At 47.6% G+C, this 26,933-nt stretch overlaps 1 protein-coding gene across 1 annotated transcript; it reads right to left on the reverse strand.

Moving 5' to 3' along the window:
* Nucleotides 1-1,620: 1,620 nt before the first annotated feature.
* On the reverse strand, nucleotides 1,621-26,933 carry LOC140428857 (uncharacterized). The gene is made up of 10 exons (XM_072515511.1): nucleotides 26,802-26,933; nucleotides 25,225-25,293; nucleotides 24,584-24,850; nucleotides 23,196-23,300; nucleotides 21,066-21,108; nucleotides 17,822-17,936; nucleotides 8,977-9,111; nucleotides 7,018-7,111; nucleotides 5,882-6,067; nucleotides 1,621-2,277 (listed from the first exon to the last, which is right to left on the reverse strand). Exons 1-10 carry the CDS (start codon nucleotides 26,931-26,933, stop codon nucleotides 2,182-2,184), a joined length of 1,242 nt encoding a protein of 413 aa, XP_072371612.1. The 3' UTR covers nucleotides 1,621-2,181.

Genomic DNA, 26,933 nt, shown 5'->3' on the forward strand with positions numbered 1-26,933 from the left:
TCGTAAATGGTTAGCAAGGTCAATTTATCAGTACTTCTGGTGTTTGTACCCCTACAGGAGTGTGCTTTGTTTATAGGTACGGTGATATTATACCAATGATGCATAATATTAGAATTTTCATTGCAGCAAGGTTCCAGTCTCAATTCCAAGAGGGAACAGGCGCCGGAATGTGGCGACTAGGGGCTTTTCACAGTAACTTCATTTGAAGCCTACTTGTGACAATAAGCAATTTTCATTTCATATGAGAATTGTGTCATGTAACAGTACAAGTCCCTTGCTCTGCTAGCACTGGCCCAATAGCGAATCAGAGACCAGTTCAAATTCAGCACACTGCTTCTGCCCCCATTTACAGCACAGGGCTAAATCGCTGGCTTTGAAAGCAGACCAAGGCAGGCCAGCAGTACGGTTCAATTCCCGTACCAGCCTCCCCGAACAGGCGCCGGAATGTGGCGACTAGGGGCTTTTCACAGTAACTTCATTTGAAGCCTACTTGTGCCAATAAGCGATTTTCATTTAATTTCAGATGTATCTGCATTGCTGGGACACAGGAGCAGAAATTCAGTCCTCCGCCTAATACTGTTGGTCATATTTCTCTTGAGTCGGAAGGTTATTCTTGTGCAGTTTCTAATCCTTCTTGTAAAATATTAATGTTTGAAATAATTTGATATGAACATGTATATCTTTACCAGTTAATTAAAGACGCTAATATGTTCAATCTTATTTTGAAACAGCAATTACATTGCTCACGTGAGTCTGAGAATGGGAGAAATTGAAAATATTCTACTGGATTGTTGGCATGAGGCTGTAAAGTTCTGATGCAACTACCTACACAGTAGTTTTGCGTAATATGAATAAATGTATCCACATAGTGCATTAACTTTGATGCTACAGGTTTTTCTATGAACACAAAAACAGGTGAAATAACAGTCTGAAAACAAAAGTAAATTACTTCAATTACAAGTACCCTCATTTGAAAATGTTCCTTTGTTGAAACAAACATTCACCTTGTTTTGAGAATTCATGGAGGTAACTGAAGGTGCAGTTGAGGACTAATAAGAATATAGGGGCTGGTTTACCAAACTCGGCTAAATCGCTGACTTTTAGAGCAGACCAAGGAAGGCCAGCAGCACAGTTCGACTCCCGTACCAGCCTCCCTGAACAGGCGCTGGAATGTGGCGACTAGGGGCTTTTCACAGTAACTTCATTGAAGCCTACTCGTGACAATAAGCGATTTTCATATATGTAGCAGGATGATGGAAAATAATTCTGACATGTAGAGCCATGAGGTTCTGCTGTCAATAATAGACCAGAGAAGGCAGGGAATTTAAGGTAGGATACATTTAAAAGTAGTTCCAACTTATCAAACTAATCTTCTGACGTGAAGCTTGTTCTATCTATGGAGGAATGTTTTATCGGGTGCAATACATTTGCACGAACAAAAAGGACTATTGGTTAATTCTGACAATAAAGGTGGAAATCATTTTTTTTATTCCCTTCACCAACATAGCAAATAAGATTTGAAAAGTCAGCAACAAACCAGCTGTTCCGACATATCTCACAAGCTGGGACATTGGTTTGAAGTTTTTTATCATTTAACAAGAAAATAATACTTTCACAATATAGAAAGAAATTCTTCTTTAATTTTGTAAGAGTAGTATTTGAAAAGCAACAGAAAGATACAAGCACTTTGAAATCTTAACTGTCCACTGACAGTCCACTGTTATCAATCATCTAAAACCATAAACTGTTTAACTGTCAGTAAGGCCCAAGATAGGATACTTTGTGACCACAAAATGAAAGTTTCAAATATTCTAAACGAGTAATCCAGCATTCAACAGAATTCACATAAAAATCGTATGTTTTCAACAAAAAATTATAAACTTCAGAAATTGAAATATTTTGACACACTCGCAGCACAAAGTCAAATAAGCATTAAAAAAATTAAAAGCTGACCAGAAATGTTCTTCAGTCATTTTTAGTTTTCTGTTGTATGAAAGGAAAACTTTTGAAAGACATTAAAGTTATTGGTAAACATCAACGGATTTATTTTGTTCCATTACTTCCTGCTTGGAACTTACATATTATTTTCTTTAAAATTAACAAAGTGATAATCCTTAATATGTTAGCTTCTGATAATTTAGCCTTGCTGACAATAATTTTTGCAACATTTTCCACTAGTTTTCAATCACTGACTACATTTGAAGACTTTGCATCCTTTTCAAAACTTTTCACTAGTTCTTCCAATAGTTTGCTTTCTTCAGATTGCAGTGTAATTGGCTGACGGAAATGGAGAAAATTAAGATATATTACTGCATGATGTTGTAACATTCAAATTTGGTGATAATACATGTGCATCAATAAAGCTTCACTATGCTATAGATTAATTTTGACATTTAATATCATTCTTTCAGACATGTTCCAATGGATTCGCAACCTCCTTTGCATGTTGGCTGTGCAGAATATTTAAATTTGTCACCTCCACATATCCCCAACTCTAGTGGGGCTAGCCACAGCTGAATGCATCCCAGTACTTCCCCCGAGGGTTCTGTGCCCACAATTACTTAACCTCAGTAAGTAAATTTTTCTGACTGGTAAAAGTGATAATGTCAGGTCTTAAGTTCACAGGAGAGAAATGAATTAGTTGAAAACATGTGTGGAAGGGTAAAAAGAGTGTTCCCCTTCACCACTTTGCTCAGATTACGTCTTATTTTCATGGGCAGGCACAGTAATGCATCAAAAGTTCGTTCTGCCCTCTAGGAAACAGCACGACCTGAATTTCTTGGATTCCAATAGATAATCAGGATTGGGGCACTGCTGGAGGTAGTCTGTTGCACTGAAGACCAGCCACTGGAATCCCAAGCAGCAGTCCAGGGCCCCTGCAATCTGCCTTGGAAGGAATTTTGTAGGATGGCAGCACCATTATGCAAAGAAGTAATGCAAAATGAGGAACTACAATGTGGGTATGAAGACCGATGGTGCAGACTGTCTCTCTCTAATATGCAGATTTTCCAAAAATGTGCCCACAATGTGCGGGATTCACATTGTGATGTTTCTCTCGAGATTGCGTTAGGTGCTAACCTGGCAGTGCCAAGTTCCAGTGTTCAAGGGGGAGAGCCAGAGGGCCACCTTGCCCATCGTTGACCACCAGGAGCCTCAGATGTCTTTCCGCCTAGTCCACATTTGTGTGGACCAGGACTGAACGGCGCCCGGCTGGGGTGTCCCTGGGCAGGCCGGGAGATGCGGAGAGCCCGATAGATCCCTGGTCAACATGCCTAAGTGGGTTTTAATCTTACTTACGCGTGCGAGACTTGCTCATGCCCATTGTGGGCGGAATCCTGATCGCGACGCCTCACGAGATCTGGGCAGAGGCCTCCCTGGCTGCGCTGTGCTCTCGTTCAGGCTCAAATCGGCCGGTAGATCATGCCCAATGCCTCTAATTAACTACTCCGTAGGGAACCCTCTTAATATAAATAAAAATCCATTCGTCCAAACTTTTACGATGCTTTAATCGCCCCTTTAGCTCCAACAAAAGTCTATCTGCCTTGCAACCAGGATTTTTAAATCACTACTGCAGCAGTCACACACACTAACCGGGGCTTTTAACCCTTACTGCACCAAATACATATCATACAATGTCTGAAATTCCTACATGCCTCATACTGTAAATTCAGCTACTAATGTAAAATCAAAATACTGATGTACGAAATCTGAAATAAAGTAAAACCTGCTGAAAATGTTGAGTGGGTCAACAAACAAAGAAACAAACAAAGAAATGTACAGCACAGGAACAGGCCCTTCGGCCCTCCAAGCCCGTGCCGACCATACTGCCCGACTAAACTACAATCTTCTACACTTCCTGGGGCCGTATCCTTCTATTCCCATCCTATTCATATATTTGTCAAGATGCCCCTTAAATGTCCCTATCGTCCCTGCTTCCACTACCTCCTCCGGTAGCGAGTTCCAGGCACCCACTACCCTCTGCGTAAAAAACTTGCCTCGTACATCTACTCTAAACCTTGCCCCTCTCACCTTAAACCTATGCCCCCTAGTAATTGACCCCTCTACCCTGGGGAAAAGCCTCTGACTATCCACTCTGTCTATGCCCCTCATAATTTTGTATACCTCTATCAGGTCGCCCCTCAACCTCCTTCGTTCCAGTGAGAACAAACCGAGTTTATTCAATCGCTCCTCATAGCTTATGCCCTCCATACCAGGCAACATTCTGGTAAATCTCTTCTGCACCCTCTCTAAAGCCTCCACATCCTTCTGGTAGTGTGGCGACCAGAATTGAACACTATACTCCAAGTGTGGCCTAACTAAGGTTCTATACAGCTGCAACATGACTTGCCAATTCTTATACTCAAAAGTCTAGCAGCATCTGTGGAGAGAAACAGAGGTTTCAGGTCGATGAACTTTTATCAGAACAGTTTCTTGAAATTTTTTCTCTGTTTCTCTTCATGGATGCTGCCTGATCTGTTGAATATTTACAGCATTTTCTATTTTTATTTCTGGAAATTCAGCTGCATTTTTTCCCAGGTGCAGAAGAGGGCGGGACTCAGAGGGCGGGTTTCTCTTTTGGCCGATGACAAAATCGAGAAAGGCGATTGGGTAGAGAACCGGTTCCGACGCCAAAATGGCTGCGGGCGCCGTTTTCACAACAAATCACAATTCTCCAATGCCTCGACAGCGGTGTCATGGCGATTCACTCCGCACGTACAGTAAACAGCATTTGAATATTATTAGCGGGCCTCTGTGATTCTCCGCCTCCACTGGGCCGAATTCCCGACGGAGAGGATGTGCTTTTCAAAAATGGGAAACAGGCGCAATGGCTGATGAGGGAGAGAGAAGGAGTACAGAAAGTGTCCAACATCACCAGTTTTCAAACAGTTGTGCCGCAGGCTTCTGGCAGGGCTAAGGGAGTAGTGGAGGGTGGCCAAAAGGTAGGTTGTGGGGTCAGAGTGGACGGGCATGGAACGCCATTGCCGCGGCCTAAAAGGCAGCCATGTGACCTGTGCACTCCATCGATTGCCCGCTGTGGACTAAGTGCCTGGGGTCGTATGGATGTCCCCCTAGGCCACCAACCTAAGTGCCCTCTGGCCTCAATCGATCCATCAACTGGATGGGTGCGCTCCAGCACAGCCAGTGTCATCTTGTTGGCTGGGATGGTGTGTGTGGGGATTGTAATATGTATATCTGGCTGCAGCTTGTCAGCCTCCCGAGTATCAATCATGGACCCGGCGAATCCCGCACTGTTTTTCATTGGAATCTATTGTGTTCCACATGCCGCCGGTTCTAGCCCCTCCACAGTCGCTGAATCGGTCCAGGTTCGCCGCCAGTTTTGCTGTCGTGCAAGTCCACGAATCCTGCCCCGGCATCAACACCTAGTCACAGGAGCGGAGAATCCAGCCCAGGAACTTTGACTCTATTGTTTTTGGAGTCTTCTCAGTAGACAGGGCTACATATAGAGTTCCTTGCAAAGGACAATCACTAGACGTGTATTGCCAAAAACATTCTTTAGGTAGCACAAAATCCGTAAACTGACTTATTTACATTTCCAGTTTTCGACACAGGTAGGAAAATATTATTTGATTTGGTATATCCGTTACTATCTCCAAACAAAACCATGGGCAATGCCATTAAATGAGTGAATTAGATTCCTGATCAAATCACATGGGCCAAAATGTTCTCATCCAATATCCAGTGTAAAAATGTAACATTGAGAGATTGGAGGAGATTGAAGAAACATGAAGAAAGTATTCACAATTATCCTCCATTTCAGTTCAAAATTTGTTCACCAGCATTAGGTTACTACAGGAATAAAGTGACTTGGTACCAATTTTAAAAAATTAAGTAATACTCAGGATTTACATACAGTACAAACCTTGTTCAATAATTGTACAAAGACGTTTTGGGAGCATTTTAATTTCTCTTTCGTGTCTTCCAGCTTTGCCACAGCCTGATGCATTTTCTGCTCTACTTCCACTTCCTGAGCTCTTGTGATCACATTTTCAGATGAAGATTGGAATCGTTCTCTTAAACTTTTCTCATAATGGAAAAAATAGTGATGCTACATAAAAATAAGCACACAATGATTAGCTAAATAACAAATAAAAAATTATAAGTTTGTTAATTTTACCAATTGACGAATATAAGAATATAAAGTATACAGTAAGACTGGGGAAGGGGAGGATTAAAGAAAATAGGAACAAAAATTTTGTGTTCTAAAAAGACAGTCTCTAACGCCTAAAATAATGTATATGTGGAGATATGTCCCTTCACAATTCTGTTTCATGTCAAATATGCCAATGTTACCATCATCATCCTACTTCAATTATAAAAAGTAAAGTAATTGAGAATGGAGCCATCAAACACCCTAAACATAACCACTTACTTAATAGTGGGAAAGACGTGGGACAACAAACCCCAGAGTTCTTCCTTCCTGAGTTTTCGGTGGGACTTTGACAGAAGTATCCCTGGTCAGACCTGGTGCATCTTGGTGACAAGGATTGAAGTGAGACCCACCTGGAGGTCAACTGGGACGTTGAAGAAGAACCAATTAAAATAACACACATTTCTCAATGTGGTCCATTTGCCAAGTTGGCTACTGGAAGCTCCATAAATTTGTTTTTGAAGGATGTGCTTGGCTTCCTGCCCCCAATCCTCCAATATGGACTTTCCAATGCTCTGAGTATAATGAATGTCCATGGGGAATCCCCAATTGATGGGCTGACCTATTAATGGTAGTCTAATTAGGCCATGTCATTAGCTCAGTTGGCTGGACAGCTAGTTTATGATGCAGAGCAAAGCCAACAGCACGGGTTCAATTCCCGGACTGGCTGAGGTTATTCATGAAGGCCCCGCCAACTTTGCCCCTTGTCTAAGGTGTGGTGATCCTCAGGTTACATCACCGCCAGCCAGTTATCTCCTCAAATGCGAAAAGCAGCCTATGGTCATCTGGAACTAAGGTGACTTTACTTACTTATATGTTATAATGTAAATGCATAACAGGAGACTTACCAGGGGAAAAATAACAAGTTCTTCTGCTGTCAGTAAATTAACTTTTTCCTTTGAAATATGGTAGTTTGGTGGTATAAAATGACTCAGGAGATTCCTTAACAACAATCAAAAGAATCCTTTGTTAGTTGTGTCATAAGACCAAAAGACGTAGGAGCCGAAGTAGGTCATTCGGCCCTGAGTCTGCTCCGCCATTTAATGAGATCATGGCTGATCTGATATAATCCTAAACTCCACTTTCCCGCCTTAATCTTATGCTTTATTTAAAAGACAAGAGGGGTGGGATTCACCATTGTGAGTTCACCTCGCCATCACTGCCAGCGAGCATGGAGAATTTGATACTTAATAAAATCTCCATTCACTGCAGTGGGAATGGAGAATTCCGCCGGCGTAAAGGAACGGAGAATCAAAGTCAATATTAGGGGTCATAGACTCAGAATAAGCGGCTCGATTCAGCAAAGTGGAAAAAAGTCCCATAGCGAGCGCCTTTTGCTGCGTGTTTCCCGGCAGTCGCAGCACCGAAAAACACATGGCTTTACAACGCGACTTGAGTTGTGTAAGGGGCCTCAGCGGGGAAAGTGCGGCCGAGGTCTCAAATAGCCCCATTTTCTACACTGGGGAGCTCTGCTCACTGGAACTCCCCAGTGTAGCGAGATATCGGGCGCCATTTAAAAATGGTGTTCTGAGCTCGGAGGACCCCAAAGCGATTCCCAACCCCCCACCCAGCCCAAACACATTATGGGAGGATCCCCTGCCCCTCCCACCCCAACACCCAGGCAGGGTACACTGGGTCCGATCGCGCACCCGCACAAAATGTCAACTTGGCACCCTGGCAGGGCCCATGTCAGCTGGCAGTGCCACCTGAGCATCTAAGCAGTGCCAGGCTGGCACCCAGGTGGCACTGTCAGGGTGTCCAGGTGGCACCAGCAGTGCCAGAGCACCACCCTGCCCAAAGGACATGCAGTTGGGGGCCTGCGATCCCCTGGAAGTCTCCCACAAGTGCCATTCCACCTGGTCCCCGATTGTGGGGACCAGTGCTGAATGGCTCGCACTAAGGTCTCCGAGGTAAAGGGAACTATCTTGCTCTAATATGCAGATTTGCCAAAAGATGATGCCACCCACAATGGGTGGAGCTCACATTGCAATGTCTCATGAGATCGCGTTGGATCTTGCGAGGCGTTGCGAGCCGGGTAGATCCCGGGAGTGGGGTCTCCTGGCTTCTATTGACCACGCTGCACCACGGCAAGCTGCTTTTTGGGCACAGCTTTGCCATTGGATTGCATCCAAAGGCTCAGTCATTGAAGATTGCAATGAAGAAAAGGTGAAGAAAAAATGAGGTGTGATGTTCAGTCACTGTTGGATACTTGAACACAAATGGAATGAACGATTGGAGTGTAGGATGGAAAGTGGATTTAATCAGCCATGATCTTATTGACTATCAGAGCAGACTCAAAAAGGCCATACAGCCTATTCCTGCTCCTGTTCATGTTCCTCATTCAAACACAGTAATGTTGAGAAGTTCCATGCTTTCAAACACTTTGGAGAAGATCTTTTGGCCTTCCCGCAGCACGTTTCCCGGCGGTGGGAAGCGGCTCACTGTTGGACAGTGGCAGGATCTTTTGGTGCTGCCGCTGTCAATGGGATTTCCCATCGAGTCCATCCCACGTTGCTGGGCAACCTGTGGAGGGGGTGTTTTGTCGGCGGGAATGGAAGATCTCGCCCAATATAAAAATGCCACCAGTTGTCTAGTGCGATATTCGATGTTTAATTTTAAGTTCTAAATTATTGAGTCATTAGCTTGGTGGTAGAATTGAATTGTAGGGATCTTGTTGATTCTTGGAGTATTTTTCTCTGTTAAAGATTGTCTCCCTTTCTCTATGTAAAATAATTTTGTTACATCTTCAAATTTATGACATGTTCTTTGAGCAATTTAAAATACTGGAACCCGAAAAGAAAACCTACCGAAAACAGGTTACTATTCCTTTTACAGTTTCATTACTGATACCAGGCTTTTTCATATCCATATGGTTTGCAATGCTGCAAGGAGCAGCCAACGAACCACCAGCACTGCTGTCCTGCATGTTTTTAACCTGAAATCTGAGGAATAAAATTATCAATGTGCTGTCAGCAAAATGATGAAGTTTGAATCTTCAAGTTTTTATTTGATCGTCCGGGCCTTATCTTTTTCTGTTTACTGCAAAATGCTTTTTAAGTAAACATACTAAAAATAATTCAACCAACATTTTGTGATAATACCTGTATGCAATACATCTTACCAACCCATTGTGCAAGATCATCCTGGTTCACATCAGCTGAATGGTATTGGGGGAGGGCGAGAGGCAAAACGTTGGATACAAGGAAACACCAGGGCAGGAGTTCTCTGGCTGTTCTGATTCACTTTTCTCGCCAGCAGTGCACCCCCATCCATGGGATTCCCAGTGATATGGGGTGGTTTTGATGGGAAATCCCATTGACAAGCAGCGTGAAGAAGGATTCCCACCCCAGGTCATTCAGTTAATTGAAAATACTCAACACACAACTTGTACAAATAATTAATTATGGCTTTTACGGTGGTATGAGGATGGTGGATAAGAAAGGTGGGGGGGGGGGGGAATGAGAGACCCCCAGTAAGGATAGTCACGTGGAACGTGAGAGGGCTAGGAGGTCCGGTCAAGAGGTCAAGGGTGCTCGCGCATCTTAAAAGTTTGAAAGCCGATGTAGCAATGCTGCAAGAGACTCACTTGAGGGGGAAGGACCAGGTGAGACTTAAAAAGGGCTGGGTTAGCCAAGTGTTTCACTCTGGATTTGATGGAAGGGCTCGAGGGGTAGTGGTGCTGGTCAGCAAAAGGGTACACTTCCAGATGTAGAATGTGGTGGCAGATCAGGGGGATAGATATGTGATTGTGGCAGGGGCGCTGGAGGGGAGATTAGTGGCGCTGTTAAGTGTACACGGTCCCAATTGGGACGATATGGGATTCACGAGGAAGATGTTTGGGGCCATTCCCGACTTGGACACACATGAGCTGATTGGGGGGGAGGGGGGGGGGGGGGGGAACGGGGGGACGGACGACTGGAACTTGGTGTAGGAGCCAAGGTTGGACAGATCACGGCCACGCTCGCTGGTCCCATCAAGGGGGGGGGGGGGGGGGGCGAAGGCGCTGGCTGGGCTAATGGTGGAAATGGGAGTGGTGGACCCTTGGAGGTTCCTGCACCCAAGGGAACGGGAGTACTCGTTTTTCTCAGCGGTCCATAAGGTATACTCGCGGATCGACTTTTGTGTGGTGGGAAAGGCTTTGATGGCTGGAGTCAAGGGGTCGGAATACTCTGCAATTGCAGTGTCAGATCACGCTCCACATTGGGTGGATGTGGTGCTGGAGAAAGGGGGTAGCGCAGAGACCGGGGTGGAAACTGAATGTGGGGCTTTTGGGGAACCAAGTATTCCGCGAGAAAATTGAAAAAGTAATTAAAGAATATGTAGGTTTCAACTGTACGGGTGAGGTGTCGAAGGCAGTCGTCTGGGAGGCTCCAAAGCGGTGGTGAGAGGTGAGGTAATTTTGTTTAAGGCCAGGGTGGACAAAGAGGAGAGGTTGGAGAGGCAGAGGGTAATAGATGAGATGTTGGAGGTAGATAGGAGGTATGCAGAGGATGGGGACCCAGCGAAGCTGGAAAAGAGGAAGGAACTACAGGCGAGCTTCGACCGAATGTCCACCAGGAAGGCGGTGCGCCAACTGAGACGAGCAAGGGGTGCAGTTTATGAACATGGAGATAAGGCGGGGCAGGTCAGCTCCGGAGGGAGGCAGCGGCAAGGGAAATTGTTCAGGTGAGGGATAGGGCAGGGAAGTTGGTGGTGGCTCCGGAGCTGATTAACAAGGTTTTCGAGGCATTTTATGAGAGGTTGTACAGGTCAGAACCACCCTGGGGAGACCGTGAGATGCAGGAATTTCTAGATGGGTTGGAGTACCCGAGGCTAGGGGAGGGGGACAGGGCTACATTAGAAGGAGCAATAGTGGAGCAGGAGATAAAGAATGCGATTGGTAGGATGCAGTCAGGGAAGGTGGCAGGGCCGGATGGGTTTCCGGCGGAATATTATAAAAAATTCAAGGATAAGCTGGCACCCCTGATGGTGGGAATGTTTGAAGATGCGATAGGGAAGGGAGTGCTGCCATAAACCTTGGGGCAGGCATCAATTTCCCTGTTGCTAAAAAAAGATAAGGATCCAACGGAGTGTGGGTCGTATAGGCCCATATCACTTCTGAATGTGGACGCAAAAGTATTGGCTAAGGTACTGGCAAAAGGTTGGAGGAGTCATCACGAAGGTGATAGGTGAAGATCAGACGGGGTTCGGGAAAAGGAGGCAGCTCTTTTCAAACATTAGGAGAGTTTTTAACGTCGTTATGGCACCGGCAGAAGTGAAGGAAACAGGTGGTTGTGGCATTGGACGCTGAGAAGGCGTTTGACCGTTTAGAATGGGGGTACCTGATGGCAGTGCTGGAGCGGTTTGGGATTGGACCAAGGTTTGTGAACTGGGTAAAGCTATTATATAAGGAGCCGAAGGCAGGTATCCGCACAAACAATATCAGTTCGAGATACTTTGCTCTCCACTGTGGGACGACACAGGGATGTCCTACGTCCCCCCTGCTGTTTGCACTTGTGATGGAGCCGTTGGCCATCGCATTAAGAAGTTCGGGAGCATGGAAAGGAATAGTGCGGGGGATAGAGCATAGGGTGTCCTTATATGCCGACGACTTGCTGCTGTATGTGTCGGAACCGAGTGCGTCGATAGGAGGAATATTGGAGCTACTGCGAGTATTTGGGTCTTTCTTGGAGTACAAACTGAACCTGGACAAGAGTGAGTATTGTGGTGAACCACTGTCGACCTGTATTAGGGGATGTAAGGTAGGACCTAGACTACAGGTTCGCCGGTAGCCCCTGCCGGCTGGCTCCGCCCAGTAGGAGGAGTATAAATATGCATGTCCTTCATTCAGCTGCCATTTCGCCAGCTGCAACAGGATGCCACGCATCTGACTGCAATAAAGCCACAGTTGTACCCAACCTTAGTCTTTGTGCAATTGATGTGCATCAATTTATTGCAGTCAGATTTTTTACAGGATGGACATCCGTATCAAACCAGATCGCCTGCAGCTGGATCCGCAATCGACCAACGCCAGAAAAGACTTTAATCACTGGCTAGCTTGCTTTGAGGCCTATATTGACTGAGCGACCACCCCACCGACGGAGGCTCAGAAGATACAGGTCCTGCATTCCAGGTTGAGCTCAAGCGTGTTCCTGCTGATCCAGGACCCCCCAACTTACGCGGAAGCCATGGCACTCCTCAAAGAGAACTACGCGCAGAAAGTGAACACGCTCTTCGCCAGGCACATACTCGCCACTCGCTCTCAAATCCCTGGTGAGTCCATCGAAGACTTCTGGCAGGCACTAATCCCACTCGTCCGGGACTGGGACTGTCAGGCCGTTACGGCCGCCAAACATTCTAATCTCCTCATGCGCGATACTTTCGTAACGGGGATTGGGTCGGACCTCATCCGACAACGATTGCTGCAAGGGGCCACACTCGACCTAGTGGCGACATAAAAATTAGCGCTCTCCATGACGGTCGCCTCCCATAATGTTCAGGCCTACCCCTCCAGCCGCGCGGCCCACCCCTCCTATCACTCCTGGACCCCGCAAACGACCACCCCAGCTGGGGCCCTACGTCTGCGCCACACACAAAACCGCGCATCCCGGGGGTCCACATAACCTGGCCACCGCTTCGACAATGGTGAAAATCAACAGCCACGCAACCTTTTGCTGGTTGGACTCCGGGAGCACCGAAAGCTTCATACACCCGGATACGGTAAGGGGCTGCTCCCTCGCGGTCCACCCTGCCAATGAACGGATCTCCCGGGCCTCCGGGCCCTACTCTTTCCTGATCTGAGGGTTCTGTACAGTCACTCTCACAGTCCAGGGCATAGAGTTCAGCGGTTTTCGCCTCTACGTCCTTCCTAACCTCTGCGCTGCACTATTGCGAGGCCTGGATTTCCGGTGCAATCTCCAGAGCCTCACCCTCAAATTCGGCGGGCCCCTTCCACCCCACACTGTGAACGGCCTCACGACCCTAAAGGTCGACCCCCCTCCCTCTTTGCTAATCTTACTTCAGATTGCAAGCCCGTCGCCACCAGGAGCGGACTGTACAGCACCCAGGACAAGACCTTCATCAGGTCCGAGGTCCAGCGGCTGCTTCGGGAAGGTGTCATCGAGGCCAGCAACAGCCCGTGGAGAGCCCAAGTGGTGGTCGTTAAAACTAGGGAGAAACACAGGATGGTCGTGGACTACAGCCAGACCATCAATCGGTACACGCAGCTCGACGCGTACCCACTCCCACGCATATCTGATATGGTCAATCAGATTGTGCGGTACCGGGTCTTCTCAACGATTGACCTAAAATCCACCTACCCCCAGCTCCCCATCTGTAAATCCGACCGCCCATACACTGCCTTTGAGGCGGACGGTCATCTCTACCATTTTCTTAGGGTTCCTTTTGGCATCACTAATGGGGTCTCGGTCTTCCAAAGGGAAATGGACCGAATGGTCGACCGGTATGGTTTGCGGGCCACGTTCCCGTGCCTAGACAATGACACCATCTACGGCCATGATCAGCAGGACCACGATGCCAACCTCGCTAAATTTCTCTGCACCGCCACTCTCCTCAATCTTACTTAAAACAAAGAGAAGTGTGTGTTCAGCACGACCCGCTTAGCCATCCTCGGCTATGTGGTCCAGAATGGAGTTCTGGGCCCCGATCCCGACCACATGCGCCCCCTCATGGAGGTTCCCCTCCCCCACTGCCCTAAGGCCCTCAAACGCTGCCTGGGGTTCTTTTCGTACTACGCTCAGTGGGTCCCAAACTATGCGGACAAGGCCCTCCCACTCAGACAGTCCACCCAGCTCCCCTTCACGGCCGAGGCACAACAGGCCTTCGCTGATCAGAGCTGATATCGCCAAGGTAGGGATGCACGCAGTAGACGAGACACTGCCCTTTCAAGTAGAAAGCGAAGCATCAGATGTCGCCCTTGCTGCCACCCTCAATCAGGCAGGCAGACCGTGGCGTTCTTTTCCCGCACCCTTCATGCCTCAGAAATTCGGCACTCATCGTCGAAAAAGAGGCCCAGGCTATCGTTGAAGCTGTGCGGCATTGGAGGCATTACCTGGCCAGCAGGATATTCACTCTCCTCATTGACCAACGGTCAGTAGCCTTCATGTTCAATAACACACAGCGGGGCAAGATCAAAAATGATAAAATCTTGCGGTGGAGAATCGGGCTCTCCACCTATAATTACGAGATTTTGTATCGCCCCGGTAAACTCAACGAGCCCCCAGATGCCCTCTCCCGAGGTACATGTGCCAGCGCACAAGTAGACCAACTCTGGGCCCTACACGACAGCCTTTGTCACCCGGGGGATACACGACTGTACCATCTCATCAAGGCTCGCAATCTGCCCTACTCCGTCGAGGAGGTACGGACAGTCACCAGGGACTGCCAGGTCTGTGCGGAGTGCAAGCCGCACTTCTACCGGCCAGACCGTGCGTGCCTGGTGAAGGCCTCTCGCCGCTTTGAATGCCTCAGCGTGGATTTCAAAGGGCCCCTCCCCTCCACCGACCGTAACACGTATATTCTCAGTGTGGTCGATGAGTACTCCAGATTCCCCTTCGCCATCCCATGCCCCGATATGACGTCTGCCACCGTCATCAAGGCCCTCAACACCATCTTCGCTCTGTTCGTTTTCCCCGCCTACATCCACAGTGACAGGGGATCCTCATTCATGAGCGATGAGCTGCGTCAGTTCCTGCTCAGCAGGGGTATCGCCTCCAGCAGAACGACCAGCTACAACCCCCGGGGAAACGGGCAGGTAGAAAGGGAGAACGGGACGGTTTGGAGGGCTGTCCAGCTGGCCCTACGATCCAGGAACCTTCCAGCCTCTTGCTGGCAGGAGGTCCTCCCTGACGCTCTGCACTCCACCCGGTCACTATTGTGTACCGCTACGAATAACACACCCCATGAACGCCTTTTTACCTTCCCCAGGAAGTCCACGTCCGGGGTGTCACTCCCGACTTGGCTCGGAGCTCCAGGACCGGTCCTGCTCCGTAGGCACGTCCGACTCCACAAGGCGGTCCCCTTGGTGGATATGGTTCACCTGCTCCACGCCAACCCCCAGAATGCCTACGTTGCGTACCCCGACGGCCGCCAAGATACTGTCTCCCTCAGGGACCTGGCACCGTCAGGTTCCAACCGAACACACTCCCCCGCCCCGGCGCCATCCTCCCCTTCCCCGGCGCTTCCATCATTGTCCCCACCAGGCCCATCCCTCCTTCCTCTGCCCACGCAAGAGGACGACGAAGATTTCGGCACACTCCCGGAGTCATCTAACAGCAGGCCAGCACCGCTGTCGCCGCCACCGTTACGCCGCTCCCAGCGGAACGTCAATGCACCATACAGATTGATCCTTTAACTGGACCTTCAAAATGGACAATTTTATTTCTCTCTCCATGTTGTTCCTACGACACTGTAAATAATGTTCAACACTATATATAGTTCCGCACCACCCCCGCCGGACTCATTTTTAACAGGGGGTGAATGTGGTGAACCACTGTACACCTGTATTAGGGGATCTAAGGTAGGACCTGTACTACAGGTTTGCCGGTAGCCCCTGCCGGCTGGCTCCGCCCAGTAGGAGGAGTATAAATACGTGTGTCCTTCATTCAGCTGCCATTTCGCCAGCTGCAGCCGGAGGCCACGTTTCTGACTGCAATAAAGCCACAGTTGTATCCAACCTTAGTCTTTGTGCAATTGATCGTGCATCAAGTATTTTGTGGTGTCTCAGCCGGGGATGGGGCAGGGGTGGGGGGGTTGCCATTCCGTAGGACAGGGACTCACTTTAGGTATCTGGGGGTGCAGGTTGCCCGGGAGTGGGGCAGGCTTCGCAGGTACAACATCACTAGTTTGGTGGGGAGAGTGAAAGCCGATCTGGCAAGGTGGGATGGTCTTCATGTGTCACTGGCGGGTCGGGTACAGGCGGTTAAAATGAATGTGTTGCCACAATTTCTGTTTATTTTTCAATACCTACCGATTTTCCTGCTAAAGTCTTTTTTCAGGGAGATTGAGGGAAGGATTACCTCGTTCATATGGGGAGGGAAGGTGGCCAGAGTGAGAAAGGTGCTGCTACAGAGGGGAAGGCAGGCAGGGGTTTGGGTCTCCCGAACTTCATGTACTACTACTGGGCAGCAAATATGGAGAAGGTGCGGAGATGCATCAGAGGGGTGGATTCTTAGTGGGTCAGAATGGAGGAGAGTTTGTGCAGGTGGTCGGGATTGAAAGCACTAGCAACAGCGCCGCTCCTGATAGCTCCGGGGAAATACTCAGGGAGTCCGGTAATAGTAGCTTCATTGAAAATCTGGAGGTAGTTTCGTCAACACTTCGGGTTGGTGGCAGGGTCAAGGGAAATGCAGATTTGGGGGAACCACAGATTTGAGCCAGGGAGGTGGGATGGAAGATTTCGGAAATGGGAAGAGAAGGGGATTAAGACACTAAAAGATTTGTTTCTTCAGGGTCGGTTTTCAGGATTGAGGGAGCTGGACGCGAAGTATCGGCTGGAGCAGGGAGAAGTGTTTAGAAACATGCAGGTTCGGGATTTTGCCAGGAAGGAGATACAGAGCTTCCCGGAGGAACTGGCCTCCACATTGCTGGAGGAGCTGCTGACGACAAGGGCACTGGAGAAGGGTGCAGTGTCAGCGGTGTACGGAGCTATTCTGGAAGAGGATAAGGCACCACTGGAAGGGATCAAAGCAAAGTGGGAGGAAGAGCTGGGAGAGGTTATAGAGGAGGGGGTCTGGTGTGAGGTGCTCCGGAGAGTGAATGCCTCCACCTCATGTGCGAGGTTGGGGCTGATACAGCTGAAAGTGGTATGTAGAGCGCACCTCACGAGGGCGGGGATGAGCCGATTTTTTGAAGGAGTAGAAGATGTGTGTGAACGTTGCGGGAGGGGCCCCATTAATCACGTTGATATGTTTTGGTCCCGTCCAAAGCTAGAGGATTACTGGAAGGAGGTTTTTAGGGTAATTTCTAAAGTGGTGCATGTGAAACTAGACCTGGGTCTCCGAGAGCCCATATTCGGGGTGTCGGACCAGCCAGGGTTGGAAACGGGTGCGGAGGCAGATATCATAGCCTTCGCCTCGCTGCTCGCCCAAAGGCGGATCCTGCTGGGATGGAGAGCAGCCTTTCCACCCAGTGCCCTGGCGTGGCGGGGGGACCTGTTGGAATTCTTGACTCTTGAGAAGGTTAAGGTCAAACTGAGGGGAAGCTCGGAGGGGTTCTACAAGTCATGGGCACTATTTATTATGCACTTTCAAGAACTGGATAACATCGAACATTAGTTGGGGGGGTGGGGGGGAGGGGGGTTGTGTATATTAAGGATGACTATGGGTAATCCCTGATTCCTTTTTGTCATTTGTTTATGTAAACATGCAGGCTGATGTTTCAGGGTTGGTGGGAGGATGGGATCGTTGTTATTGTTATGGGGATTGACATATCTGTTGCTGATTATTGTTTATTGTTGTTGGTGGGTGTAAATTCGGGAGAAAATGTGAAAAAAAAAATTATAGCTTTTAAAAAGGCATATATTTGGAGTGGAGTGGAGTGGAATGTATACATATCTAAGTTTTGCTAAAATCTGTAAGATTGTAATGCAGGAGTAAAATCATGTTTGTCTCAAGTTCTGTTTAATTTCACTTAAAAACAAGACTATTTGCTCACCTTTCACTACCAGAAGAAACAATTTCATTTTCCTTGACTTCCCACCGGCAACATGTGGACCTAACAGTATCTCCATCCTTCAAAGCTTCATTCTTTACCAATGTTGTGTAGTTACCTGCAAATTAATGAGATTATAGTTTATAGTGATTGTACACACGCCTGTCTGCATCAACGGGGCTGAAGTGGATATGGTTGACAGCTTCAAATTCCTAGTTGTGCACATCACCAACAATCTGTCCTGGTCCACCTATGTCGACTCTACGATCAAGAAAGCACAACAGCGCCTATAATTCCTCAGGAAACTAAGGAAATTCGGCATGTCCACATTGACTCTGAACAACCTTTACAGATGCACAATAGAAAGCATCCTATTTGGCTGCATCACAGCCAGGTATGGTAACTGCTCAGCCCAAGATCGTAAGGAACTACAGAGAGTCGTGAACACAGCCCGAAACCACCTCCCATCCATTGACTCTGTCTACACCTTCTGCTGCCGTGGGAAAGCGGGCAACATAATCAAAGACCCCTCCCACCTGGCTTATTCCCTCTTCCAACTTCTTCCAACGGGCAGGAGGTATAAAAGTCTGAGAACACGTATTAGCAGATTCAAAAACAGCTTCTTCCCCGCTGTTACCAGATTCATAAACGACCCTCTTATGGACTGATCTGATCTCTTCACACAGCTTCTCTACTAAGTAGTACTACACTCCTGTATGCTTCACCCAAAGCCTGTGTCTATGTATTTACATTGTGTATTTTATGTTTGCCCTATGTATTTTCTTTTCATGTTTGGAATGATCCGTCAGCTATATGCAGAACGATACTTTTCACTGTACCTCGGTACATGTGACAATAAACAAATCCAAATTAACTACATTATACAGGAGTTGGTTTGAAAAAACGCACACCAGTAGTGCCACAGAATTTTGCATCATTGACACCACTGATGCCTGCAATTAATCCTAGCACACCTCCAGAATGCTTTTGATGCAGATCACAACAGTAGTCAGTCAGACGTTCTCAAAATATCTTTGTGCTGATCTCAGCATGCCAACTTTACAAAGTTTGGTCTTCTATGTGTTCATAGTTTCTGATCCCAATGAGCTTTGAATACCTATAAAATACCTTTAAAAAATACTTTGACATCACTCAATTTCCTTTTCTTTTTCTGTACTCAAGTTACCCACTTGAGATCCACTCATTCCTTCACTTTTGTATCTCTCTGATGCTCTCACCCTTTATATTTGGTCCTCTCACTCTCTTTCTTCTTTATTCCTGTTACAATCTCTCTCCCTTCCTCTTTCACTCTCAAACTCCTGACAGCTAGTTGATGAAGTAGGAGACCAGAGACCAATCTTCACTCAGTAGTAAGGGCGTGGAATGCCCTGCCTGCAACATTAGTGGACTCGCCAACACTAAGGACATTCAAATGGTCATTAGATAGACATATGGACAATAAGGGAATAGTGTAGATGGGCTTTAGAGTGGTTTCACAGGTCGGCGCAACATCGAGGGCCGAAGGGCCTGTACTGCGCTGTAATGTTCTATGTTCACTCAGTTAGACTTATTCACAGAATGAAATATTACATATGTATACCTCCTAATTACTCCCATACCAGTGTCAATAAGTCTCTCTTTACATGTCTCGAGTAATCATCTAATATCTTCCATCTGTACATACTTAACTTCAATTTATACAAGTAACACTCCAGGAACTTTTACTTCCACCTTCACTCATTTCTTTCTTCCTTTCTACCGACTGTTTTTCTTCATCTTTTCCAATGCTGTTCATTTTCCTGTCTTTACTCCCTTGTCTCACCACTTCTTCTCCCGTTACCCCTTTCACATCTCTCCCTTGCTCTTATTTCTAACTTTTTCTTCACCTCTTATTATTTCCTCTTAATTATTCTGTCTACCTTTTTTCTCTCCTTTTCTTTATACTCCTTTTCTGTTTGCCTTTGCAGCAGTCTTCTTCCTTATTTCCAGTGCTGTTCCTCCATCAGAGCAGAAGGCAGCAATCAAATAGACTGGTGTCCCAACTACCACCAATCTCACTTAAAGAATGACCACCTGGACACCGTTTCAAATGGTGGGTCCATGAACTGAATATCACTGCCAAATACCTCCCAAATCTCCCATATTTCCTGTCACCTTCCTGGAAAATTCCCATGTGGATGCAAATCCCTATATGATCTTTAAGGTCCCTATAACCATATTGTCAAAAGAAACAAGGGGTGGGATTCTGTCGTAATCGGCGGGGCAGGCAACTCCGGTGGGAAGGAGTGCTGTGAACCATTCCGGCGTTGGCCCACCCCAAAGGTGCGGAATCCTCCGCACCTTCAGGGGCTAGGCCGGCCCCGGAGTGGTTTGCGCCCCGCCGGCCGATGGGGAAGGGGCTTGGCGCCACGCCAACCGGCAGCAAAGGGCCTCTGCCGGCCGGCGCGAGTTGGCACATGCGCGGGAGCGCCAGCGTGTGCTGGTGTCATCCCGGCACATGCGCAGAGGGCTTCATCTCCGCACCAGCTATGGTGGACCGCTACAGCCGCCGGTGCGGAAGAATAGAGTGCCCCCACAGCACAGGCCCCCCCCCACGGATTGGTGGGCCCCAATCGCGGGCCAGGCCACCGTGGGGGCAACTCTCGGGGCTCGATCCCCCCGCGCCCTCCCGAGAGCCCCGGAGGCGGCCTGCGCCACCAGGTCCCGCCGGTAAGGACCTACTCTAATTTACGGCGGCGGGATTGGCAAAAACCGGGCGGCCACTCGGCCTATCCTGGGCCGTAGAATCGCCGGGGGGGGGGCTCTGCTAGGGGCCGCCGACTGGCGCAATTCCCGCCAAAACCCTGGCGCCGGAGAATTCAGCAGCCGGCGGGGGCGGGATTCACGCCGCCCCCTGGCGATTCTCCAACCCAGCAGGGGGGGCCCATCTGTACACTTTCCAACATTGAACTCAGAATTATTCAGCAACTACGAAGGGAGGCATAGGCCAGATTGTTAACTGGATTATACCATGATTTTGATATTCCACTTGGAAGCTGGGTGCTTGATTGTTGGGAGTGGAAAACACGTTTTGTCCAGAAATACATGTCCCACAGAAAGCTTGCTTTTTAATACCTCTTGTGTTATTTTACGGTAAGTTCTATTTCAAAAATTGATCCAAGGACCAACCTTATGTTCAATAAACATTTCAAGGCATTAGTAAGATTAGTATTATTCATAATAGATATATACATAATAGTTGCCTTACTGCTTGATGTAGGCTCTCTACTGTAAACATTACTATCTGGGGCCTGCAAGATAAATAATAAAACAAGGTAAAAATGCTGTCAATGTTCAGTTAGTTAAATTAAAGAAAGATTTATCAATTCTAATTAGTTTATAAGCACTTTCCCCATTGTTTTGATATCTAGTAGAACTGCTGTTTTGATGCTTCAAGTGAGCCAGACATTTTGGAAGTAGACATTACAGGAAGTGGCATTCCATTGAGGTGGCCTTGGGATCTGTTAGTACCTGATTCATAGCCAGGATTTTCCTGGCCCCTGGGAGGTTTAGGAGTGGATAAAGAGTTTGGGATGACTTCCCAACACAGTTCCACCACTAGGGAACTTTCCCCAGTGGGACTAGCCACGGGTTGGCTTCTGACCGGAGATGGACACCCAATTTAAATAATAGAAGGTTCTATTAATGGCAATTATTCCAGGCTGCCACCATTTTGGGGGAAGGAGATGGGGTAGCTGTTGATACTGGAACGGTAACATGGGAGAGTTGAGTCATTAGAATTGGAGGGAGGGGATGGAAATGGAGGCTTAGGGCAAGCAAGGCTGGGAGATCTCAGGCTTGCCCTTTTTCTTCAGGTTAAACTCCCTTAACTCCCTCAAGAGGTTTCAGTCAATGAGAAAATCAAAAATATACCTCAAAGTTGCTAAATTTGCTCTGAAATGGTTTGGAACTAGAGTGCAGGGCGCCAGGGGAGTGGATGGAATTGATGTTCCAAAGCCTGAAGGACATTTGAAAAAGAAAGGTAAGAGGACAAGGACAGAAACTGAAGATCAAAATGTTCGAGGTAAGTATATAATAAAGAGAGAGAGCGAGAGAGAGAGAAAAGGGGGGCTTTAATGTAAAACGGCTTCCTAAGGCACTTCACAGGAATTTCATAAAACAAAACGTGACATTGAGCCACCAAAGAGGACATTAAGGAAGATGGTCAAAGGATTTGTCAAAGAGATAAATTTTAAGAATTGTTTTAGAAGGAAGAAAAAGAGTAGAGATGGGGTTTGCTGATGGAATTCCCAAGCCTTAGTAACTGAAAGCACAGATGCCAATGGTGGAGCACATAAAATTGGGGAAGGGGCCAGAATTACAGGAAGTGCCTTTATCTAAACAGCCGTGAGACTGGAGAAGATGAGAGAGAGATTGGGGGGACTCCGCTGTCGAAAGGTTTGTTATATGGAACCATGCTGACTTTAAATCTGGCTGCCCCGCAGTGTTACTAAACTGTGAGCAGAATTTATGAGGGAAGAGTGGGACTTCTACCTCTCAGGGGCAGGAAGTCTCACGTTCGAGAGCTGCCAGCCAATCTGATTTGTTGGCAGCTCCATAGACCCTGCAGCAAACACTACTTGCTTCTGGCATTGCCGCCAGCTCAGGAAGGAAGAACATGGATACCACACTTTAAGATAAGTCTGCGCATTTTGGTCAAGATAGAATTGGAGACACGAGCGAAAAAGGGGGAGGGGTTTAGAGGCCAGGGTGGGACAAGACACAAACGAGGTACCCTGAAGGAAAAAAAAACAGTAAAATAGGGAAGTAACAATACTGGTCGGAACTGGTCTTGTATATTATAAAATGGAACACCAGTAAAACAAAGAAATAAGAATACTGTCCAAACTGTTTTTCTTCTTTTGGATAATATCTTGGGGGAGGGGTGGGTGTCCCTATGGGCACAGGAGAGGCCCCCAAAAGAGGTACACCTCCTTTCCTTCCCACCTTTTCCTGTGCACAGAACCCTGCTGGGCTGGCTGCTTTCCATCTGCCTTCCCAGCCACATGGACTATTGCCACTTAACGGCTTCAATAGCCTGGAGGGCGGGTGGGCTGACTGACACCTTCCCCCTGTAATATGGGGGACTGGTCAGGGGTGTGCAGAAACATTGGTGGGCTGTCCACCCGCTTTCTTTTACATGTTCCACACCTTCAAATATTCCACTGGGGGCGGTAAAATTAAATCCCCTGTCCTTAGGACCTGCTGCAATTTCAGAGTGACTTTGAGGATCTCATATCTGCCCAACTGGGCCTGTGAACGGTGTTGAAAATGAAGAAAGCAGATTAAGATAAAAGACTTCTAAGACACCTCACTAATGCTTCAAAAATACACTTACTGTCTTTGTTGTCTCCTTTGACAAATCTCTCTGCAGAATTTCAACTTTAAAGTTGTACGGGTTGGCTTGTTCCTTCTGAAGATGTTTCATTCTAGGCAGGGAAGCCTTGAGATAAAAATTGAAATTGATTCCAAATGGATGAGGATTATCAGCTTAAATTTATAGGTATTACAGAAAACCATGGGCGTCAACCCCGCCGGGTCGGAGAATGGCCGTTGGCCGCCGTGAATCCCGCCCCCGCCCCCGCCGAAGTCTCCGCTCCCGGAGATTGGGCGGGGGCGGGAATCCAGCCGCGCCGGTTGGCGGGACCCCCCGCTGGATTCTCCGGCCCGGATGGGCCGAAGTCCCGCCCAGGAATTGCCTGTCCCGCCGACGTAAATCAAACCTGGTATTTATCGGCGGGACCAGGCAGCGTGGGCGGGCTCCGGGGTCCTGGGGGGGGGCGCGGGGCGATCTGACCCCGGGGGGTGCCCCCACGGTGGCCTGGCCCGCGATCGGGGCCCACCGATCCGCGGGCGGGCCTGTGCCGTGGGGGCACTCTTTCCCTTCCGCCTCCGCTACGGCCTCCACCATGGCGGAGGCGGAAGAGACTCTCCCCACTGCGCATGCGCGGGAAACTTTCAGCGGCCGCTGACGCTCCCGCGCATGCGCGGGGAAACTGACAGCGGCCGCTGACGCTCCCGCGCATGCGCCGCATTTCCGCGCCAGCTGGCGGGGCAACAAACGCCATTTCCGCCAGCTGGCGGGGCGGAAATCCCTCCGGCGTCGGCCTAGCCCCTCAATGTTGGGGCTAGGCCGCCAAAGATGCGGAGACTTCCGCACCTTTTTGCCGGCGCGATGCCCGTCTGATTTGCGCCGGCTTTGGCGCCAGTCGGCGGGCATCCCGCCGTTGGGGGAGAATTTCGCCCCATGTCTCAGTCAACCCGAATATTTCCAAACCTGAATCCATCATTCATTATTAGAATCCACACTGTTCCGATTCTCTTTCTGAAAATTAATACCTAACAGTAAATGTCTTGCAAAAGCTAGAATTTCTAAATTTGAAGAAGTCATAATTTAGTTATGACTTTGCAGACTTTTCCAAGCTGAGAACCACTGTACCTTCATTTTATCCCCAATCCCCACCTGGAAACTACTTTTTAACAAAAGAATACATTGAATTGTGTTTAATAATGATATAATATATAAAGATATATCCAAATTTACTATTTACTAATGCACCGTTAAAATATATGATTCTGACTTTAACATGACCTCATAGGCCACCTTAAATTTATCTCAAATGGTGATAATCAACATCTTTTTTAGTATACATGTTGTGTAAATTACAAAATTATATCACTGAAATCTGGTCATCGAATTAGATGTCAATATAAACGATACATTACCAAGAATGTTTTCGTAATAACGTTTTCTTCAGTAGAATTCTGAGAATTGTAGGATCGTTTTTCCGAGCTAACAGCAGCAGACCTACGTTTCCCATGGATTCTTCCTGTTTTCCCATTTCTTGGTAATTTGCATTGTTTGGTCCAGGACAAGGGGCTTCTTTCGGTAGATTCTGATCTTCTGTTACGTTGTGTATAAAAAGACGGAATTGGCCTTTTTTGAGTGGATGAAGGTAAAGAGAATGCGTTGGATTCTGATGCAGCAATGCCCTATGTAAACAGACAGTGTCGGATTCAGATTACGTTCTCAGGTTTTTTTTTGCAGCTTGCAATTAGTGTCGCAGGAGATATACTGGTAATGGTGTCACTTCTTAAAGAGAAATGATTTTGTTTCAAAATACAGCATATGTAATCAAATGCGATGACATGTTTGCCGAAATACATTGGCATATTAGTTAAAATATCTGGAAATTATCTCAATAACTATCATCATTGAACTAGTTACATCATCTGTATACATTTACAGACATTGGCTGCAAAGAATGAAGGAAAAGAAAAAAAATACTAAAAAGTGAATTTGCAGGAAATTGTTATAACTATGACTACAAATATTGCGTTAAGGATGTGCAGACTTTCAGAGTTACCTTAGAAATGGACTTGTTGCTCAAGTCAGGTGGCAATTTGTATGTTAAGGGTTTGATTGGAAATGTTTTCTGCAAGTCAAACAGAATTTACTTTACATCATCTTGTAAAGCTGTACAATAATGATAAACCATCTCAGCATTCATATTAGTTTGTGTGAGCTATAAGAAACAACTATGTAACAACAATTTAAAAAATAAATATATTTGCTGCCTTTAACTTGGAAAATGTCGACTTCTGGTGGCGGCATGTAGGGGGGACACATACACACGGTGGCTCCCACTCAGGTAGTGTATATTTAGCCCTTTTCACCAAGTTGAGTGATTGTATAAGGTGCCCACATAAGGGAAATGCCTAGAAGAACCAGGGCAAAGGAACTTGAAGGCGAAAATCCGTTGACGGAATTGGAGGCTTCTCGGGGCTCTTTGGGGGAAAGGATGGCGGAGGCAGTTTCTGGGCCTTCGTGAGGTGCTGCGGAGCGAGGATCTTTGCAGAGTTAACTCCGTATCCTCCTGTGCTCAGCTTATTTTAATCCAGTTCAAGGTGATGCACAGGGCTTATCTGACCCAGGCAAAGGTGAGTGTTTTTTTTCCTGGGGTGGACGACAAATATGAGTGGTGTTCTTGGGGGCCATCTAATCATACGCACACGTTCTGCTGGTGTCCCAAGTTTTTAAGCTTTTGGATCTCCTTCTTCTTTTAAAAAAAAATATATATATTTATTAAAGTTTTTTAACACAATTTTTCACCCTTACAAACAATAACCCCCCCCCGTAACAAAATAACAAGAAATCGCACAGAGCAAGATATATACATGGTAAAATGTACACTGGCTCTCTCCCGCACGTGCCAGTTTCCCCAACCCTTCATGTTATCTCTTGCTCATCCACCCTCCCAGGCAATCCCCCATTCCCCCCCCTCCCCCCCAGGTTGCTGCTGTTGCTGACCGACCTTCCTCTAACGCTCCGCAAGATAGTCTAGGAACGGTTGCCACCGCCTGTAGAACCCCTGCGCAGACCCTCTCAAGGCGAACTTAATCCTCTCCAGCTTTATGAACCCAGCCATGTCGTTTATCCAGGCCTCCACGCTGGGGGGGTTCGCCTCCTTCCACATTAGCAAGATCCTTCGCCGGGCTACTAGGGACGCAAAGGCCAGAATGACGGCCTCTTTCGCCTCCTGCACTCCCGGCTCGTCCACTGCTCCAAATATTGCTAGCCCCCAGCTTGGCTTGACCCGGACTTTCACCACCTGAGATATTGCACCCGCCACTCCTCTCCAGAACCCCTCCAGTGCCGGGCATGACCAAAACATATGGACATGGTTCGCCGGGCTCCCTGAGCCCCTTCCACATCTGTCCTCCACCCCAAGGATCTCCTTCTTCAACGCCATGTTAGAGATTCTTAATGTCGAACTGGAGCCTTGCCCATTGGTGGCTATTTTCGGTTATTGGACTCGCTGGTGCTGCAGATGGCATTGAAGGCAGATGTCCTTGCCTTCACCTCATTAATAGACCAGAGGCGGGTTTTGATTGGGTGGAGGTCTCCCACTCTGCCTGGCTGGATGACCTCTGGTGTTCTTACATCATCAGCTTCCTGAAGCAGTGAAACGGAGAACAGGTGCGAGTGGTGTTCCGGAGGGCTGACCAACCACACACACACATTCTGGTCTTGTCCCAAACTGCTATGCTTTTGAGTCTCCTTCTTCAGCACCAT

The sequence above is a fragment of the Scyliorhinus torazame genome, chromosome 8 (assembly GCF_047496885.1).
Source record: "Scyliorhinus torazame isolate Kashiwa2021f chromosome 8, sScyTor2.1, whole genome shotgun sequence".
Taxonomy (NCBI): Eukaryota; Metazoa; Chordata; class Chondrichthyes; order Carcharhiniformes; family Scyliorhinidae; genus Scyliorhinus; species Scyliorhinus torazame.

What these genes read in the sequence shown, in the direction of transcription:
- LOC140428857 (XM_072515511.1), bottom strand. Translation starts at nt 26,933, where the DNA reads ATGGTGCTGAAGAAGGAGACTCAAAAGCATAGCAGTTTGGGACAAGAC. An exon ending in GCAACAAGTCCATTTCTAAG is followed by an intron (nt 24,851 to 25,224) that starts GTAACTCTGAAA and finishes CTGTTTACATAG; the next exon opens with GGCATTGCTGCATCAGAATC. An exon ending in TAGAGAGCCTACATCAAGCA is followed by an intron (nt 17,937 to 21,065) that starts GTAAGGCAACTA and finishes ATTAATTTGCAG; the next exon opens with GTAACTACACAACATTGGTA.